The sequence below is a fragment of the Fundulus heteroclitus genome, chromosome 11, assembly GCF_011125445.2.
Source record: "Fundulus heteroclitus isolate FHET01 chromosome 11, MU-UCD_Fhet_4.1, whole genome shotgun sequence".
In the NCBI taxonomy this organism is placed as follows: Eukaryota; Metazoa; Chordata; class Actinopteri; order Cyprinodontiformes; family Fundulidae; genus Fundulus; species Fundulus heteroclitus.
The window spans coordinates 4,471,279-4,490,328 of NC_046371.1; the positions used below are offsets into that span (position 1 = coordinate 4,471,279).

Consider the following 19,050-nt stretch of genomic DNA (forward strand, 5'->3'; position numbering starts at 1 on the left):
CTTTACAAAGTCAAATTCAGTCAGATTATTATTTTTTTTTTTTTTTTTTGACAAGCTCAACACCACCGCCCTGGAGGACACTGAATAAAAAAACAGTAACAAAAAGGAAGAATTTATGGTTTTAAAAAGAGGAAAATAAGTGGAGAGGACAGATTAAACTGGAACAGGAAACCCACTCGCAGTTAAAAACCAAATCCAGCTGTTGTTGGACGTGAAGATGTGAGAGAAAAGCAACAAAATGTCCGGGTGGCCCGACTGTAAAAGCAAAAGAAAAACTAAAGGACCTGAGAGCTGCAGGTGGGAGACGGGGGACTTTTTCAGAGCATGAGGACAGCAGACGTTTCCTCTGGTTCTAAACTGGACTGAAAGCAGTTCCTGTGAAACAGCATTCATCTGCTGATGGTGCTACTCCGGCTTTATGACTACTTCCTGGTTCAAGTGCTGTTTGCAGCCAATCAGCTGCCTTAAATGTCCCCCACATCCGTCCATCGTCCCCCTATTATTCCCCTAATTGGCAAGGCTAATTTATCTGTAACGCAAAGTGCTTCACGTGATTAAAACGTAGGAAAATAAAAGCAAGTTGGAATAAAATGTAGAAAAAAATGAAACACAGTAAAACCTGGGAAAATAGAAACTAAAAGCAAAAATTAAAAACAGTTGGACTACAAACTTAAACTAATGATGTTTCAGTAAAACAGTTTAACTAGAACAGTTAAAGTCCTAAACAAATGTCTTTTAATCTTTATTTAAAAGAAACTTTCAGCATTTTTTCAGTTTTCTGGGAGTTTGTTCCAGATCAGTGGAGCATAGGAACTAAATGCTGCTTCTCCATGTCTGGTTCTGGTTCTGGTTCTGGTTCAGGCTGGAGCCAGAAGACCTGAGTGGTCTGGAGGGTTGATGCCCTGATAACAAGTCTGTGATGTATTTAGGCGCTAATTCAGGGATTTATAGACTAACAGAAGGATTTTAAAGTCTATTCTCTGAGATCCAGGGAGCCATGGAAGGACTTCAGAACCGGGTCCATGTTCTCTACGTTCTTAGTCTTAGTGAGGACTTCAGAACCGGGTCCATGTTCTCTACGTTCTTAGTCTTAGTGGGGACTTCAGAACCGGGTCCATGCATATATATATATATATATATATATATATATATATATATATATATATGATATATATATATATATAGTATCGATATATATATATATATAGTATATATATATAGATATATATATATATATATATATATATATACACATATATATATATATACACATAATATATATATATATATATATATATATATATATATATATATATATATATATATATATATATATATGTGTGTGTGTGTATATATTACCGTGAAAGTACATGTGACATCATCTGCCTACTCCGGTTTCTTTTGTATTTTTATTCTTATTTCTTTTCTTCTCATTTTCTTCTTGATCCACTGTATATAACTGATGCACCTTTTCCTACTTTTGGCACCTTCTCCTGACTATTGAGCTGATGTGACAAGTGAATTTCTCCATCGTGAGATCAATAAAGACTATTTTATTTTATCTTATCTTATCTTTTTGCTCCTTCAGACAAACTGCCCTGAAAGAAACTCCTTAATTGTTTCCTGGTGGGGGTGAGAGTTTTAATCGCGTTTTTCCTTTTCAAAGCGAGACATGCCGACAGCCTTTTAAGATCGTCTGTATTTACTGTTCCTTGTCAGCGCTGCGGTTATCGTTTATGGTTAGTTTACAGAGTGGGATGCCGGAGAAAAGCCACATGACAGCTCCAGCTGACTCTCACAGGCCTGCGGGGGGGGGGGGGAGCTCTCTCCGGGGGGAGACAGCGGCACGCATCAAAACGTTCCCAAATAAGGAGGCTTTTAAAAGAATGCAAATATATGGAAAGCTGGACGGGCTGAACGTCAGCGAAAATACCCCAGATTCCAGCCGGAGATGTCTGAGAGACGAGGTTTTTTTTTTGTTTTAGGAGTTGGTGGGGATGGGAGTTCTGGAGGGGTCGTCCCCTGGACTTCCCAGCCCCTTATATGGCCTGTTCCCCCCCCACGGCGGGTGGGAGGGGGAAGAGGGCAGAGCGGCTGTAGCTTGTTCTCACAGGATGTGATGGCCTGGCGGCAGCCGCATTCGTCCCGATGCGGAGGCAGGAGTCAGCTGAGGGCCGCTGTGGGTCTGCGGTGCGGCGACGGAGCTGTGCGTGGGTGGGTGAGGATGTGAAATCAGCGTGGTCAGGAGGCTCTGCGCAGATTAGTCACCAACCCAGGTAAACCTGTAGGCTGTTATTTTGGGTGTTTGTTTGTTTGTTGGGAAAAAGCTGCAGAGACTGAGCTGGTGTGACAGAAACACTTGACGTGTTCAGAAATCTCTCTAAGATGCTGATAAATGCGTCTTAAATCAAAAACGCGCCACATGAGAAGGTTTCTGGTTTAACATGAGCCGGTCCCCCTGTGGACCAGCTATCGGGATAAAACGCCGCGGTTCTCTGCCTTCAAACTGAGAATACACTGCAAAAAGAGAACTAAAAATAAGTAAAATTGTCTTATATTTATGTATTTGCCCATGATTTGAGCAGGTAAATAAGACTGTTTGCCAATGGAATCAGTATTTTTCCCCCTAAAATAAGAAAAATAGATAAACTGCACTTGAAATAAGATGATGGAGATGAATTGTTCCTATTTTAAGTGCAAAAATCTTATTCCATTGGCAAATAATCCTATTTACCTGCTCAAATCAAGGAAAAATACCTTAATGTCTTATTTTTAGGTATATTTTTGCAGTGTATGACGATGTTTTCGAAACGAAAAACGGGTCAGAGAGACTAAAAAACTCCTCTGGCTTCACTCCTGTGTGATTAAAGCAGCGTCCCACACGGAGCCGCATGAGGAAGCGTGTTTCCAGCACAAAGTGGTGCATGACTGTGAAGTTTGTATTTAACAGCTGTGGCTCAGCGCTTTGCTGCAAGTCTTTACACTGCAAAAACGGATCTAAAAATAAGTAAAATGTTCTTAAAGTTAGTATATTTGTTCTTGATTTGAGCAGGTGAATAATATCATTTGCCAATGGAATGAGTATTTTGACCCCTAAAATAAGATAATTAGACATCCTGCACTTGAAATAAGATGATGTAGATGAATTGTTCCTGTTTTAAGTGGGAAAATCTTACTCCATTGGCAAATCATGTTATTTACCTGCTCAAATCAAGGACAAATACACTCATTTTAAGAATATTTTACTTGTTTTAAGTTCCGTTTTTGCAGTGTAGGGTCCGTTTCTCCTGCCGTTGCTCCAGATACTGAGAATTTTGCTCGTTTTTTTTTTGCAAACTGGCTGCAGCTCGGTCAGACTGGACAGGGAGAATCCGCAAACATCAACTTTTCTACGTCTTACCGCAGACTTTGAGCTGGATTTGGGTCTGCACCTCCTCTCCAGTCCTTCTCCAGCCTCGCTCGGGTTTTCTCCCAGGATGCTCCCGCCTTCAGCTCCGTCCAGCTTCCTTTGAGCCCGGAGCTGCTTCCCCACAGCATGATGCTGCCACCACCGTGTTTCACTGTGGGGATGCTGCGTGTACACTGCAAAAACAGATCTAAAAATAAGTAAAATGTTCTTAAAGTTATTGTATTTATCCTTGATATGAGTAGGTAAATAAGATTATCTGCCAATGGAATGAGTATTTTGACCCCTAAAATAAGATAATTAGACATCCTGCACTTTAAATAACATGATTGAGATGAATTGTTCCTATTTTAAGTGCAAAAATCTTATTCCATTGGCAAATCATCTTATTTACCTGCTCAAATCAAGGACAAATACACTCATTTTAAGAACATTTTACTTATTTCTTGTTCCGTTTTTGCAGTGTAGAGCCGTGTCTGCCGTTAGTCTTTCTCCCCACGTCTGCCACAAATCTTGGTCTCATCTGAGCAGAGGACCTTCTTCCGCAGGTCTGCTGTGGTTCCCACGTGGCAAACTGGACTTTTTATGTTTTTACTCTTGCTTTTCTTCTCTTACGGTCAGATTTGTGGACGGCACCTCTTACAGATTCTCCCACATGGGCTCTGCAGCTCCTCCAGAGTTACCAGGGGCACGTTTCCCTGTCAGTCCAGGTGGACGTTGGTTCTCTGGTCTTCTATAAAGAACCTTTAAGGCCAGAAACAGAACAGAGATTAGTTTACACACCGGTGGACTGTATGTTCTAATTCTGTGACGTTTTGGCGGCTGAATTGTTTTCAGGACTCTCAGAGCAGAAGAGGATGAATGCATGTTGACTTTACATCTTCTTCACGCAGAGCTTTGTGTTCACAGGATGTTCAACGCGTAGATTTCATCTGAAAACAAGAAAGTCTTGAATCTTCTTGAAGTTGTATGAGATTTCTTGAAGCACTAGACTTGTGCTTGTTGTTTTAAAGTGATTTAGATTAATAAATCTCAGAGTTACTTTAGGAAAATAAGTAAAAACTGTATCGGTAAGTCAGGAGAACTTAATAATGAAGACCATTTAAAAGACACAAGAATCTAAGGTTTTGTTCTTTTATTGGTATCCCTGGTAAGATTGTTTAAAAAGCCTAAAAATAAGTATATTTTTATATTGCAGTAGCATAGACTCACACTTTATTGAAAAGTGAGGGGCACATAAATAAACTATTTATTTTTCCTGCAATTATTAATATTCCTAAAGGCAAGGCAAGGCAAGGTAAGGCAAGGCATATTTATTTATATAGCACAATTTAGTACAAGGACAATGCAAAGTGCTTTACATGATTAAAATATAACAAATTAAAACAGAATAAAAGCAAGTAGGAATAAAATGTAGATAGAAATCCGTGTAGAATAAACACCATTAAAGCATTTGTGTAATTTACATGTTGTTCATTTCTCCCTTTCTCTTCCAAGTGGGGAAACAGGAAAGACGGGAGAACATACGTTTTAAATAAAGTAGATGCTTGTTGATGGTTATAAATCAGGAAAGGGTTGCAAGGTCGCAGCTAAACCTGCGCAGATCTGCAGTCAGGGTAATAACCCAGGGTTAGCCTAACACTGCTGCAGTAAAGGTTCATTTATTTAAAGGCCTTAAACTTAAAATGTGGTTTTATTCCTCCTCGATGTTCTCATCAAGAAGTTATAAGAGAAGTCTCAGTATTCAAACGTCTGCTTTTTGCTCCTTTTTGTTACTGTTAAAAGTCGCTTTACTTCCCACTCCCTTAAAAACAAGCCACACGGCTTTAAAGGTCTGCGACTCTTCCTCTAAGCCTCGCCAGCTTTACATGAATTAAACTTACTGAAAAGGAGGGAAAGCCTTTTGGTTCGGCACAGCAAGGCGTTTGTTTCCACGTGCTTATCGGCGTATCATTCTCACGGGTACTTACCATGACTTCAGTGCTTATTACTCCCACAGTGTCTGTCTGGTCTGCACTGTCACACGTTGTTTTGTTTTGTTCAGAGACTCGTGACTCACCGTAGTCTGACAAAACGGAGTCTTTCTGGTCTGTTTTGCAAACAATAACGCTCATTTAAATACTGACAACCAATGGAAACCTGTTGATTGCTTAGTCATCCTCCGTACTACCAGAGAAATGCAGGGTAAGAGAAGTGCTGCCGTGTTTCTATGAAGGAGAACAGCCCCTTCTGTATTTTGAGGGCAAAAATAGCCCTGTCAAAGGTTAACGTGTCCCGATCTACGCAGGCCCGCTTCCTTCCCCTTTCATAGCGGTATCACCCAGAGCATGCTTCCTGACTGGCTGATTTGTGTGATCTGGGCTCTCTGTGCTGCAGGACCATGGCCACCTTCCAGCTGCTCTTCCTGCTGTGGGCCAGCTGTGCGGCGGCATCCGCACATCCTTCCCGACGCCTCGCTCCATGCCAAGTTGTAAGTAAAAAAAAATCCCGGTAAACAAATGAAAAGCCGCAGCTCTTGTAGTTAGTGTGTCTTTTTTTGTTCTCTCAGATTCTGAATGAATCTCTTCTTTCATCAGTTAACTAACGTGCACACATTCATACACCGAGACGCAGCTCTTTAGGCAGTTAATAGTTTGTTTCTCCTGATTTGCTGATTGCAACAAGGTTGAAATCCTCTTTTTTTGAAAATGATTTGCATAGATTTAAGTTATTTTGTACAAACAAATCTTATTAATATTTTGTTTTACTTCTTAAACTTGTGTTTTTATTACTCTTTTTGCCTAAAAGCATTTCTCTGTGTTAATATTGCTGATTAATGTTCATTGTATATCTAATATCTGAAGGATTTTAGTGCTTGTATCTTATGTAAAAACATTTTTTTAGATAAACTACAGGCAGATTTACTGGTTTAAACTTCACAAGTTCAAGTATGTAGAAGATAAAATCATTCAGCAACCCAGTTGCTTTTTGATGTGTTTGAAGAGAATAAGTAGCAACATCATGAGTAGAGTAATGGCGTTATCAGACAGTTGCTGAAGCATCTGACGGTCGGTATCAACAGTTGTCTTTGTTTGTGTTTTTGTAAATGCATCAGAGGGCATTATAAAGTTTAATCAGGAACACATTTATGTTTTTTGTGAACCTGGACAGTGGTACCTTGACCTCTGAGTGTCCCAACTAATGAGTTTTTACAGATATGAGACGTCTGTCTGGATTTTTTCTTAATTTCCTTTGAATTTTTTATTTATTTGTCAAGTCAAATAAAACTAAAATTCATCTTACATCCCACCACTAGTGGGCACAGGGAATCCCATAGTGAACCCTGCAACAAAGCAACCACATATGCAGCGTCTCATGGGTGTTTTGCAAGGACTTGATGATGAGGAGGTCATTATATTTATGAGAGAGAGATCAGATCAGATCAGATATACTTTAATAATCCCCGAGGAAACGTTGGGAATGTGGGAGAAACTTACAGACTTTCAAAGAAACGACCAGAACTGAATATGCGACAGGGCTAATTTATTTCAGAGACATTCTTAAAGGAAAGATGAAACAGATTAAATTGTACAGGTTTTAACAGAAAACATAACCCCTGCAGATAAAAGCGAGGAAAGTGAGGCAGAAAGGGGGAAAAACTTTGCCTGCACCCTCTGCTGGCAATTCTGAATGAATAATCTCCTTGTAAACTGATCCATTCGCTTATTAAGTGTAACAAATTGCATCCCAAGTGACCCATTCTTTATGGGTGTGTGACTATTATTGCCAGTAACTAAGGTATGACCAGCAGCTTTAGGCGTCTCTTCCCTTGAGGATTACTAATTTCCAAGGAAAGAGCAGAAAATACGTAAGACGCATCACAATGTTGAATAATAGCAGAAGTTAAACTGCAGTCACACTGCCGATGAATTTCACCTGTAACATAATAAGGAAAAAAGTTTCTATGTAGGTCTGAAAGAAGTAGGCATACACATAAATGGAAGTAGATGTGTATTACTTTCATTTGGTGAGGTCATTTGTGTTACTATAAATATCCAAATATCACTTCCACTTTCACTTCTGTGATCTTTATAGCGGAGACCACATAATAAAGATAGTGCCTCAAAAAGCCTACATCTGCTTTTTATATCATATCCTTAATATGGAGATATACTCCCAGGCTCAAACAAACAAACAACAATATTTGTACACATTAAAAACTATAGTTTATGACTACTGGAAATGAAATGTCTGGTAATAATGAACATTTATTGACAACACAAATTTAGAAGTGATTTAAGTAAAAAAGAAAAAAATTAAACATTACTCAGTCCAAGTGTTTACTTGTTTTAGTTTAAGCTAGCATTAGCGCAGCAGTAAAATTAGCAACTTCAAGAAGTTGGACAAGTAGTGATTTAAAACTCCCATAAGCCATGACTTGAAAACTTGATAGGTGTTTTATTATTAAATTCTGCATTTTTTACACCAAAATAAATAAAATAAATAACACTATTGAAACAGAATTTTCTGTTTACAAGCGAGCGTTAGCATGGCAGCACTGCTAGCTAACTAGCCAACATAAAATAGTAGCAGTAGCACTCCCTTTAGCAGGTGTTTTTAAAATGTGTGGTATATTTTAGGATTTATTTGGATTTGTTTACTTTTATTTCAAAAATGAAATGACAAAAAATGGAAAAAGTAACTTATATCACCACTTCTTTCCTTAATTTGCAAAAGCTAATATTTGCCAGCTGCTGCAAAAAGTTTTTATTTAAGACTCCTGTTAACTATTGTTTTCAAATATAATTGGGCTATTTTGTGATTTATATTACAAGTTTTACAAAAACAAAAAAAGAACAGAAAATGAAAGAAACAGAAAGAGTCGTTATGGTGTTAAATACCATCAGAGGTTAATGGCAACCCTTTGGGATCCTTTGATTTTGTCCTTCGCTTGTCTCCATTAAACACACAAAAAATGTCCTTTTTAAAGTTTGCAATACAAATATTATGTGACACGTATATTTTTGATTATTTGTTTAAATCACATTACTAAGTTGAAACCTTACTATAAATAACCAAAATTCATAAATTATCTCCATTTGTAATCTCCTAGTGTCACATTTAGTGACAAAAGTAGGTTTTACTTATTTCTTACAATACCCCAACTAGTCTTGCTGGTTAAATACTGCAAGAAGAATATAAGCTTTTCCACAATTCTAAAAATAAATCCCTAGTTTTGAGTATTCTTGCATTGTACTGTTCACAGTAAATAATAAGTCTTGTTTTATTGAACATGTATTGACTAGCAGCTCCAATGATAAAGATGGAAATCCAGCATCTTTCAGTATTTTTTCCCCCCTCCTGGCAATTGCAATCGTCATCAAACCTATGTTCTAAATTTTCCAAAACCGCAGAAACCCTAAAACTTTAGGTAGTTTCCTATACCAGCTCCACATTTTTGCAAATATAATTCACATTATCAGGAAATGAATTGTCCATTTAGAATCATTGTCAGCCAGACCTGGTCACTTTATGTCCCAATGAGTTGAAATAAACAGTTGAGCGTGTTCAAGATAGTTTGTTACAGCGTAGTTGACTGATGATGTCACAGGTTTTCAGATAACAATACGTTCTTTGAAACAGAGAAATTGATCATGTAAGATAACACCCTACAGACTAGAAGCGGGCCATTTTGTATAAGGAAAAAGGAAAGAACGAGGGGAAAAACACGACTATTGCTCTACAACTCAGTGTTGTGTACTTGGTTTGACTTAACTGAATATAATTTATATAATTTCAAGGTTTAGGTATTTTATTGCTATTGAAAAAATGATGTGGAAAATGGAGGATGTCAGGAATTAAGAGGTCAGAAATGTGGAGACTGACATTTATGATTAGGAGTCAGGAAGAGCTTCAACATCCCTGGTTTGTTTTCAGGCCTATGTCCTGTGTTGCGTGTCGTTTCCCGTCTCTTTCTCCCCTCTGTCCGGTCTCTTCTGTTGCCAACTGACAGAGCTGCAAAACAAGTCTATAAGTGCCATAACTGAACTAGTGTGTAAAGTCTCCTAATAGGAAAAGTAAAACTTTTTAAAGCTAGATAGAAAAATGTGCATAAAAGCTGTAAACTTTACTATAGACACCACAGCAACTCGACTCTACAGTGACATCAGCAGCAAAAAACGTCATATTTTCATAGTGCTAGCAAAACCATTTCAACTTTTAATACATTTACAGAGAAGGACAGAAAGAAATAACATTGTTGAATTTATGCAGTTTTTAACTCCAGGAGCCAAAACATTCAAACAGCAGTGGTCATTTATTATTTGGTCATGGTTTTCTGTTAATGTACAAGGTAGCATTAGCTTTGTAGCACATCTAAAGGGTGCGTGGAGTTAGGCTAAATAATAGTGTATAATTCCGATGATGCACTGTGTTAACATACCCTTTGGAGTATTTTCTTATTTGGTTTTGGTTTTTAGTTTGAATATAGTACAGAAATAAAAATAACACAACTGAAACTTAAATAAGCGACCATTGGTACTGGAGCTCAGATAGCTGGCACAGGAAGTTAGAAAAGGAGCAGTTTAAACACGCGATTCTCCTAATTACTTGTAAAACATTTAACGATTTGTTTATTGTTTTGTTATTAAAAAAATAGCAAACATTTAAATTGCACAATAGAAGCTGCATTTTAACTGGTTTCTGTTTCTGTGTAAGCAAGCAAGTGCATAGTTAAAAAAAAAACTACCATCATGCATTTGTGAGAACCGGCTATTGGAAATGTACATCGCTACAAATGAATTTGACCCGCTATTCTCTCCAGAATTGTTTGAATTTAGCCATACTGGATCAGGCCTGAACTTATACTTGAATTTCTGTGGGTCGGGGCATGATTTTCGGCTTTTTTTTTATACCTGTTTTAGCCTATTTTGTGTTGTCAGGTTCTATTTAGTCTGGTTCTATTGAAATGATTTCTTGCTGCTAGCAGTGTGGCAGTAATAAGACCTGGATGTGGCTGCTGAAACTCAAGCTGGTGAGACTGGGTCAGATCTTTAACTGAGCTCATTAACATTTTTCATTAAACAGCAAGCCAAAAGTGGGTTTTTGACTATGTCAAACTCACAATTTACATCCAGTGAAAGAAAGGGAACAAAAGAAATGTGCGTTTTATCTGTTTTCTAAAGCTGCTATGACTACATTTGATATAAACCACCTCTATATGAATCAGATGTGCCGCACAGAGGGGCTTAGATACGTTTTGTCTGAGATTACGTCAGTATAGACAGTACTGGGTAGTACATGTGAAACAGAGAAAAGAATCAGATTTCTGTGGCTTTTTCCTCAACCCTCTTCCTTATTTGTTCCTCCACGCCTGATAACAGATACAAGATGTTTTGCCCCTTAGTAACTAGTTCAGTGTGTTTGTTTACACCCATCTCATGAGCCCTGAAGAATGCCCCTTTCACAACACCGCAAACATGCCAGGAAGTTTAATGTACTCTGCTGTAAGAGAAAACAGGGGCGGAGACATCTTTATGAGCTGTGTTTGAACACGGTTTTTGGGCCATGTGGTTTCTGTTACAAACTACACCTAATGAGTTAGATGCTTGATAGTATTAGGGTGGGAAATTGATTGATAATGGCAGAACCTAGTTGTACAAATTATGGTGTGTTTTTCTTTGATTCTGGGAAATGTTTGGAACATTTCTTTTCTGTTAATTTAGTTTAAAAGAAACAGTGAAAGGTCATTTTTTTTATCACTAGATTGTACTATAAGACTTTTTAGCTGCCAAAATACTGACTCACAGATTATTGTTCGCTTTTAAACATTTAGTCTGAGCTTGTCTGGCTTCATGCCGAATTAATCAGACCCTTGTGTTCTGTCTTTGTTCCTAGGTCCAGATGGATGTGTTCTGCAGCGATCTGAGTCTTAGTGGCGCGCCGCTCAACCTTCCTCAGGGAGTCCAAATGCTGGACCTTTCTCGAAACCAGGTTCAAAACCTCACCCTGGAAACTTTAGGCTTTCACGTCGGCTTCCACCAACTGAATCTTCATTCCAACAAGATTCACTTCATCCAGCCGGGACTCTTCAAAGAGATGAAGGACCTGAGAGTCCTGGATCTCTCCAGGAATCACCTCAACGTTTTTGCACTCTACAAAGTGAACATCGGACCTCTCACAGCTCTGGAGTCGTTAGACCTTTCCAGCAATGGTTTGTTCACGGGCATGTCGGACTATTTCCTGGCTGAATCTCCGTCTCTGGTGAACCTTTCTCTGGACAGCAACAGCATCACAAAAATAGCACAGAACACCTTCAGTGGATTGTCGTCTTTGAGGAAAATCAGCCTCCACAATAACGTCATCCTGGAGATAGAAGATGGGGCTTTTGACTCCTTGGATCATCTGGCTGAGCTCGATTTATCCAAGAATTCAATCACCTGCATCATAGACTTCAATCTTTACAACTTGTCTGTTCTCAATCTCAGCAAGAACAGCGTCGAGTTTTTCCAAAGCGCAAAGTCAGATCGTCCCTTTAAGCTTCGTTCTCTGGATCTGAGCGAAAACAAAATGATTTACTTCCCTCTCCTCCCGGAAAACAATGTGCTTGAATTTCTGAACGTTTCGCGGAACCATATTCAGACACTCAACAGCACAGGGAGTCTGCTGAACCACACAACTATGAATTTTGATCGTTTAAAATACCTGGACATGAGTTACAACAAACTCAAAAGCCTACCAGAGACTTTCTTTGCCAATATGGGATCCCTCGAAGTCCTCAATGCGAGTCACAACTGCATCAGCTCGTTTTCTGTCACCTCTAAAGACCTTCTGCACAGGGTGAAGATTATCAATCTGAGCCATAATTCTCTACAGAGTTTGACATTTGAGGAAAATTCGCTTCGCTCCCTGAGAAAACTCTTCCTGCAGGGAAATGAGCTCACAGTCCTTGACCAGCACACCTTTCAAAGACTGCCGAGCATCAAGTACCTGCAGCTCCAGCAGAACAATCTGCAAATCTGTGGCGCTGAGCAAAACCAGCATAAGCCAACACCGACGAACCAAAACCACCAGGATCCAACTGGTTGTGTGTCCTTCTCATCTGTTTGCAACCTGCACTTCCTCTATCTCTCTGAAAACAATCTGAGGACCCTCCCTGGAAAGGCGTTTGTGAACACCCCTCTGAGGTTACTCGACCTGTCCCTAAACCCAGGCTTAGACATGCAAAGGGACGCCCTGTTTGGTCTGGAGCATTCGTTGGTCCACCTGCTCCTGAGAGAAAACAACATGTCAAGCCTGAACACAGACCTGAGCTCCCTGAAGAGCCTCAAACACGTTGACCTGTCCACCAACCAGCTCAACACCCTGCCCACCTGGAACGCAGAGTCCGCCATCGAGTCCTTGAACCTGCAGAACAACAACTTGGTCACCCTGGACCAGTCCACCATCCTCGCCTTGGAGCGCTCGTTAAAGACCCTCTACATGGGCTCCAACCCTCTGAGCTGCTGCGACAACCTGGGCTTCCTCCACATGGTGCAGCACTCCGCCATCGTCGTCCCGGACATTGAGACCGTGACTTGCGTCCACGAGGACTCCTCAGAGCCGGTGAACATTGAGAAGGTGACCCGGGAGATGTGTCATCAGTCCGAGCCTCCAAACTACACGGCAGTTGTCGTGGTGACGTTGTTAGTTGTGTTAATCCTGCTGGGGCTGCTGGTTAAGTGTTTCAGATCAAGGAGACGGAAGCGCAACAGAGGCTTTCACGCCTAGCGAGAACGATCAAATTCAGAGAAAGTTAAAATGTGAACGCGCCTCCTGGTGCCTCTCTTCTATACAGACTATTCAAAGTTTGGATTGTGACTACAAAAAGCCATCACCGATTGACCAATACCGCTGTGAATCGAGCACGTGTCTATATTTCTCTCACGGGAAGGTCCTGCTTGTGAGTAAAGCCGAGAAAACATAAAGACTGGCTACCGAAGGCCGCAGTTCATGTTAAATGTTCTTACGGCACAAGGTTGGACTTTTTGACAGGATTTTATGTCAGTTTCATGCAGCACCTGAAAGCTTTTTTTAAGGAACTCTAGGTTTCAATCCTCCTGCGCCCACTTCTTCAGGACTTTTCAACAGAGGCCAGAAGAATCGGATAGAAAACAGAAGCTCTCACCAGCACCAGTCCAGAACTTTAAGGCCAGGATTTGGATGCGTGTTGCATGAATGAAGCAAAGTCGTCCATTATTAAATGCTTGTTTTCAGTGCTGTGTTTGCATACCTGACACCTATTTATTGAATGTAGAGTAAAATGAAGAATCAACACTAAAACACTTTGAGCAGACAGTAGCATCAGCAGAACGGACTGAAGTACTTTTCCACTGTTACAACTCATATTTTCAGAAATCAGCTCCTTGGGTTTTGGATGTAAGTTGATACCAGTCTCTTATCTGTGTGTGAATTGTACTGCAAACCTAAAACTGAAATTATACACAGTCTAAACTGTAGCTTTAATATGGGGTAAGATAACTGTCAATATAAACGTTTGCTTAAGCGCCTGAAATTTAGGATTTGTGTTTGTTCGTTGTTGTCAACTCATACGTGTGACATCAGATGTTTCATCAGATTTTTCATCTGTGAGAATACAAATTTAGAAGTTGTCAATACAAGTACTGATCACAGATTTACGAGTAAAAATCTGCAATCCCTGATGAAGCTGTTAAACGTCTTTCAGTTGGTGGCGGTAAACATGTCATTACCGCCACCATCTGGTCAGGAGTGTAACCTTTTCAGCAGGGGTTGTAGAGTTGTACTCGTAAATCTGTGATTAGTACTTGTATTGTTGCAAAATTGTTTGTAACTTTTATTCGTAACTTCTCAACTTGTATTCTTAGACAAAACATCTGATGTCACACGTATGCATGAGTTGACAGCAAGGAACAAATACAAGTCTTACATTTATTCACATTTATTGACTTACGTTTACAAATTCAGACACCTACGCATACGTTTTTATTGACAGTTATCTTACCCCATACTTTCAAAACTTCAGCAAAAAGTTGTCATGAATACAGGAAATAATCCATAAAACCAAAGACAGGTTGGGTACTAACCTTTAAATGGGCCAGCTGGTAAATTAGTTGGGATCTTGTCTTGAACTCATTATAACGGAATTGCAATTTTAAAGACATAAATACAACTTTTAGCGGGATTGTAGGGTGTTTCACCGAAGCAGAGAAGCAGTGTCAGCGCTCTGGTCATTTAAATATATAATATATATAATATCGAGTGTCAGCTATAAAAGCAATATTGATATTGAATATCCGTCCAAATTTTCGTACCGGTGCATCCCTAGAATTGAGCATTATTTCTCCAGTTCTGTGTTCCTCGTTTTTCTAATGAATCTAAAGTTTATTTTCAGGGGATATTTTTGTGAATTTCCATGTTCTTTTTTTTTGTTTGTTTTTGAATCTGAGATTGCAGTTTTCGTTTCTCAAGGTCCTAAAAGTTCACAATCAGTTCTTTGATTCTCCAATGATGAATTTTATTACAGGTAGTGAAACCATCTTAACAGAGACATAAACATATTGTTGACTCTGTTTTTTTTTTTTACCTTACTGCATGTTGTTTCCCTACAGCTTGAGTCACAAAAAGGTTTAGACTAATGTAAATATGGCACCTTTAGGGAGCAGATATGCAGATAATTGACTGGTTTATCACTTCTTCCCCTCTTACGTCCTTCAGCAATGAAGCAAAGCAGCTGAATTGATCCTTGGGGGTTGATCTGTGGGTCAAAACCGACTCAAGGAGCTCAGCTCTGAGACAGATTTCTGTGGTGAAGAACAATTGTTTTTTAAGTTAAAAATGAAGGAAACAATACTTATAAATAAAAAGCATTTTGTTTTCTTTATAAGGCAGGGTTACATAAAGGTGTTTATCCAAAATGGCAATATATCCTCAGTGTAGTTTGCACTTTATACTCCTATTTGTTTGGTTTTCTCTTGTTTTGTAGTTTTTAACACTAAGAATATAGTTTATATTCCATGCAAATGTAATTTATTTTGTTACCTGTGTGATTTTCAACATGTTGTCCATCCACACCTGGTGCTCTCCATGTTAGTTTGTCATGAAAATGTTAACGTACATGTTTGGATGTTGTTTTGAAAAAAAGAAACTCCAACATTAAACACACCAGTTAAAATACACCTGAACCTGTTTGTTTCTGACTGATCATTACTTAAACCAGGAGGCCATTTATCAACCCTTGAAATAATTAAGTGTGGCCCCTGATCACAGTTCAAGAATGGTACAAATTCGGTCCTCTAGCAAATGGAGCTGATGCAGCTGGACGCTTTTTTAATTTTATTATAAACATATTCATTACACTTGGCTAAACACAGCAAAAGTTCTAGTTTTTTTAACGGAAATAATCTAGAAGCATTTTATAGACCAACAAAATACAAATCATTCGACACAAACTTTTAAGACACTAAATATTTTTTTTCCCAGACTTACAAAAATTAATCATATTTTACCTTGTTTCATTTTGGATAGTACTTGTTTAATTTGTTGCTGAGCAAATCAAAAATAAAAATAATTTACTAAATAAGGTAAAATAATTTTGCTCTCTAAATTGCTGATAATTTCCCACGGTGCAACAAGTTTAAGAAAATGCTGGCTTAAACCGAATGTTGGGTTTTATTATCTACATCTGGTTAGAGACTGTACCTTTTTATATCATTTTGCCAACATGTAATTTAAAAACTGACTATCACACTTGTAAGATGACTTATTTGGAAAAAAATAAGTAATCAATAGATATGGCAAAGCTATTCTTGCTTTGTAAAATCCATCAATTTATGTTTTAACTTATCCTTGTAGGAAGGGGTGATCTGGTGCCTATCTGTAGCGGTTAGCGGGCAAAAGGCGGTCCGTCCTGAACAGGTCACCAGTCCATCACAGTACAACATAGAGACACACACTCACACCAAAGGCCTTTTTGCAGAGATCAGTTAACCTGACGGTCGTGTTTTTGGACTGTATGAGGAAGCCGGAGGACCCAGAGAGACGTTTGACATTCCCGGACCTTCTTGGTGCAAGGCAACAACCATGCCACTGCAGCTATGCCACTGACTTTATCATCTATATCATTGTTGCCTCTCCTGATAATGATACATTTAATTTAAAAAGCGCCTTTCAGAACACTCACCAACACTGCACAGAACAAGCAGAACGATAAAGATAGAACAACAAACAAAAGTTGCACCGAATTGGCAATCTCAGGGTATTCACTTTTGAACAGATGGGTTTTGAGTTTAGACTTGAACTGGTAGAGGGTGTCAATATTACGAATGGCTAGCGGGAGAGAGATCCAGAGTTTGAGAGCAGAGTGGGAGAAAGCTCTGCTCCCCGTGGTCCTGAGGAGGGAAGGAGGAACAGTGAAGTGAACAGAAGACGAGGACCTAACTGTCAGCTTTGGATGATATATATTTGGTTCCTACGAGGAGGATCTCAGTTTTTATCACTTTTCAGTTTAAGGAAGTTGCCTATCCTTAAACTGCCTATCCAAAATAATGTCCGGGACATTATTTTGGATAGGTAGGAGGTAAGGGAAGAGGCTTGGAGTGTAAACTTGGTTTACATAAAAGATAGAGCTGGGTATCATCTGCATAACAGTGACCAGAGTCTGCGGCCATCAGAAGATTTCTGAGATTCTAGAGTTGCTTGAGTTAGAGTGTTTTTTTTTTTTAAACTAAGTTTCTTAATTAATTAACATTATTCTATCATCATGTTTGCAGGTCCTAGTTTTGTCATGGACCAATACTTTGAATTTTTATCCACAACTTTCAGATATGTGTTAAAAAGACACATAAGATGGTCTATAAAAAGTAGAACTGCAATGCTTTGGTCTAAATTCCTATAATTTACCTCCACATTCCCCCTTTTTACCCTTGTTCTGGGTAAAACTGAGCAAGTTGTTTTGGTGCTGTCTCTTTAAATCTAAAGGAGGCCATTTTCTGTATTTCTGGACACTTCAAGTACACAACAAAATGCATTTAAAGGCTTTAAATACAGGGTTTTGCATATGCCAACTTTAACAAAAACTGGAAAACTATCTTCACCTTTCCATTTCACAGCTTTGCATTATCTACCACATTTACTCTATATCCCAACACTATAGAGAGAGATTGGACGTTTTAACATAGACTCCTGTATGAGGACCTTTGCAGGAAGCTCTCGATGCTGGTGCATATTTTTCCCCTATTAGTAGCTGCTACTTCTTTATTGGGGAATTTGGTAATACATTAACACAATATATGCGTACGTTAACGCAACACATTCAAAACAGAGGTACTTTTTCAGTTGTGTAAGTTTCACATTGCAGTGCTGCATTTGGGTGGCTTGTTTAAATGGGAAAATTGTAAACTTACCACTGAGAAGTCGCTGTATATCAGTCGACAGCAGAAGGTGAATTCCCTTGATAAGAGTGTGTGTTTGAATACATCACAGCTTTATGTGAGGAACATAGTTAATGCTAACTCTGTATAATGCAACTTCCTCTTGACTGGAAAAGTCTGCAAATTCTCTTTTTTGCTATTATGATACTGCCCTAACGAATAGTTTTGTTGGTATTTAAACTTAAAGTCGTGTTAAGGTGATGTAGAAAATTTCCCAGCTAGAGAGCCAAGGAGGAGAAACATGCTCCATGTTTGTTTTTTCTGCTTTATATATCCCAACATAACAAGAAATAAATTGCATTAATTTTATTTGCAGTCATTGAGATGCAGCAAGTAGAATAAAGGAATATCTTTAGTTAAAACTGGTGTTAAAGGAGGTTTAGACAAATCCAGTAGTTTTTAGTTGCTGTTGATGCTCCATGAAAGTCTGTGTGCTGATAATATCTGGGTATGACATTACCCAGAATGCACTGGGGGTCATGGAGGTTCAGTGAGAAATATATCACTTGTCAAGTTTGACAAGTTAAAGTAATAAAGTACAGTAGAACCATCAGGCCTGTTATGTCTGAGCATTAAGTCAAAAGTTAAAGCTGAAAAAGTTTGGTTAAGCCCATTTTCTTTCTCCTCTTACTGGTTTACTTGAGAGCTAACACCCTCTCAGATCCACATTTTCTATCAGAACATGTTCTGTTTAATTGCATTTGTTCTGCCTCAGAGTTTACGGTGCCTGTGATGTTCATGGTGACATCAGAGGCTAGTCTGGAAATGTGTTTAAATTCAAACAACGAAACCTTTAACTCCAAAACGTGTCACTCTCAGTGCGGTCGCGCTTGTTCAGTTAAACTTTAATTAATCAAATCCAACTTAACTTTTTAATGCCACATGTATTTAACTGTTCTATTATTGTAAAAATGTTCTGCCCTGACAGTGTTTTTTTTCCTAATTTACTGAGAAAGATCTGCTGTCCATGAGCAGCTTTATCTGGGCTGTCAAACAAAAAGCTTTCACCATCAGTGAGTCAGAGCCTCCACCCGCTTCGCCTCCCAGGAGGGAGTTACTGGACCTAATTTACAGTCCAGGGTGGTACAGGAAGTCATCAACCAGCCATCCTGTTTTACATCAGCAAGGGGGAAAAGACTCTTTATCACTGTCAGGGAAAAGTGCTTGATTAAAAAGTTAATAGAGAAACGTGGCTTTGGTTTCCAGATGTGGTGAGAC

At 38.9% G+C, this 19,050-nt stretch overlaps 1 protein-coding gene across 2 annotated transcripts in view; it reads left to right on the top strand.

Annotated features, from left to right (window-relative positions):
• Positions 1 to 13,931, top strand: part of lrrc32 (leucine rich repeat containing 32) — a 16,658-nt gene extending 2,727 nt beyond the window's left edge. The window contains exons 1-3 of one of the 2 annotated variants that reach the window (XM_012864365.3): positions 2,080 to 2,276; positions 5,783 to 5,876; positions 11,282 to 13,931. In XM_012864365.3, the coding sequence (XP_012719819.2) occupies positions 2,149 to 2,276; positions 5,783 to 5,876; positions 11,282 to 13,153 (2,094 nt within the window). In that variant the 5' untranslated portion in view covers positions 2,080 to 2,148 and the 3' untranslated portion in view covers positions 13,154 to 13,931. Of the gene's footprint in view, positions 1 to 2,079; positions 2,277 to 5,782; positions 5,877 to 11,281 lie in introns of those variants that run through there. The other variant, XM_012864374.3, reaches the window with a different exon arrangement.
• Positions 13,932 to 19,050: the final 5,119 nt, after the last annotated feature.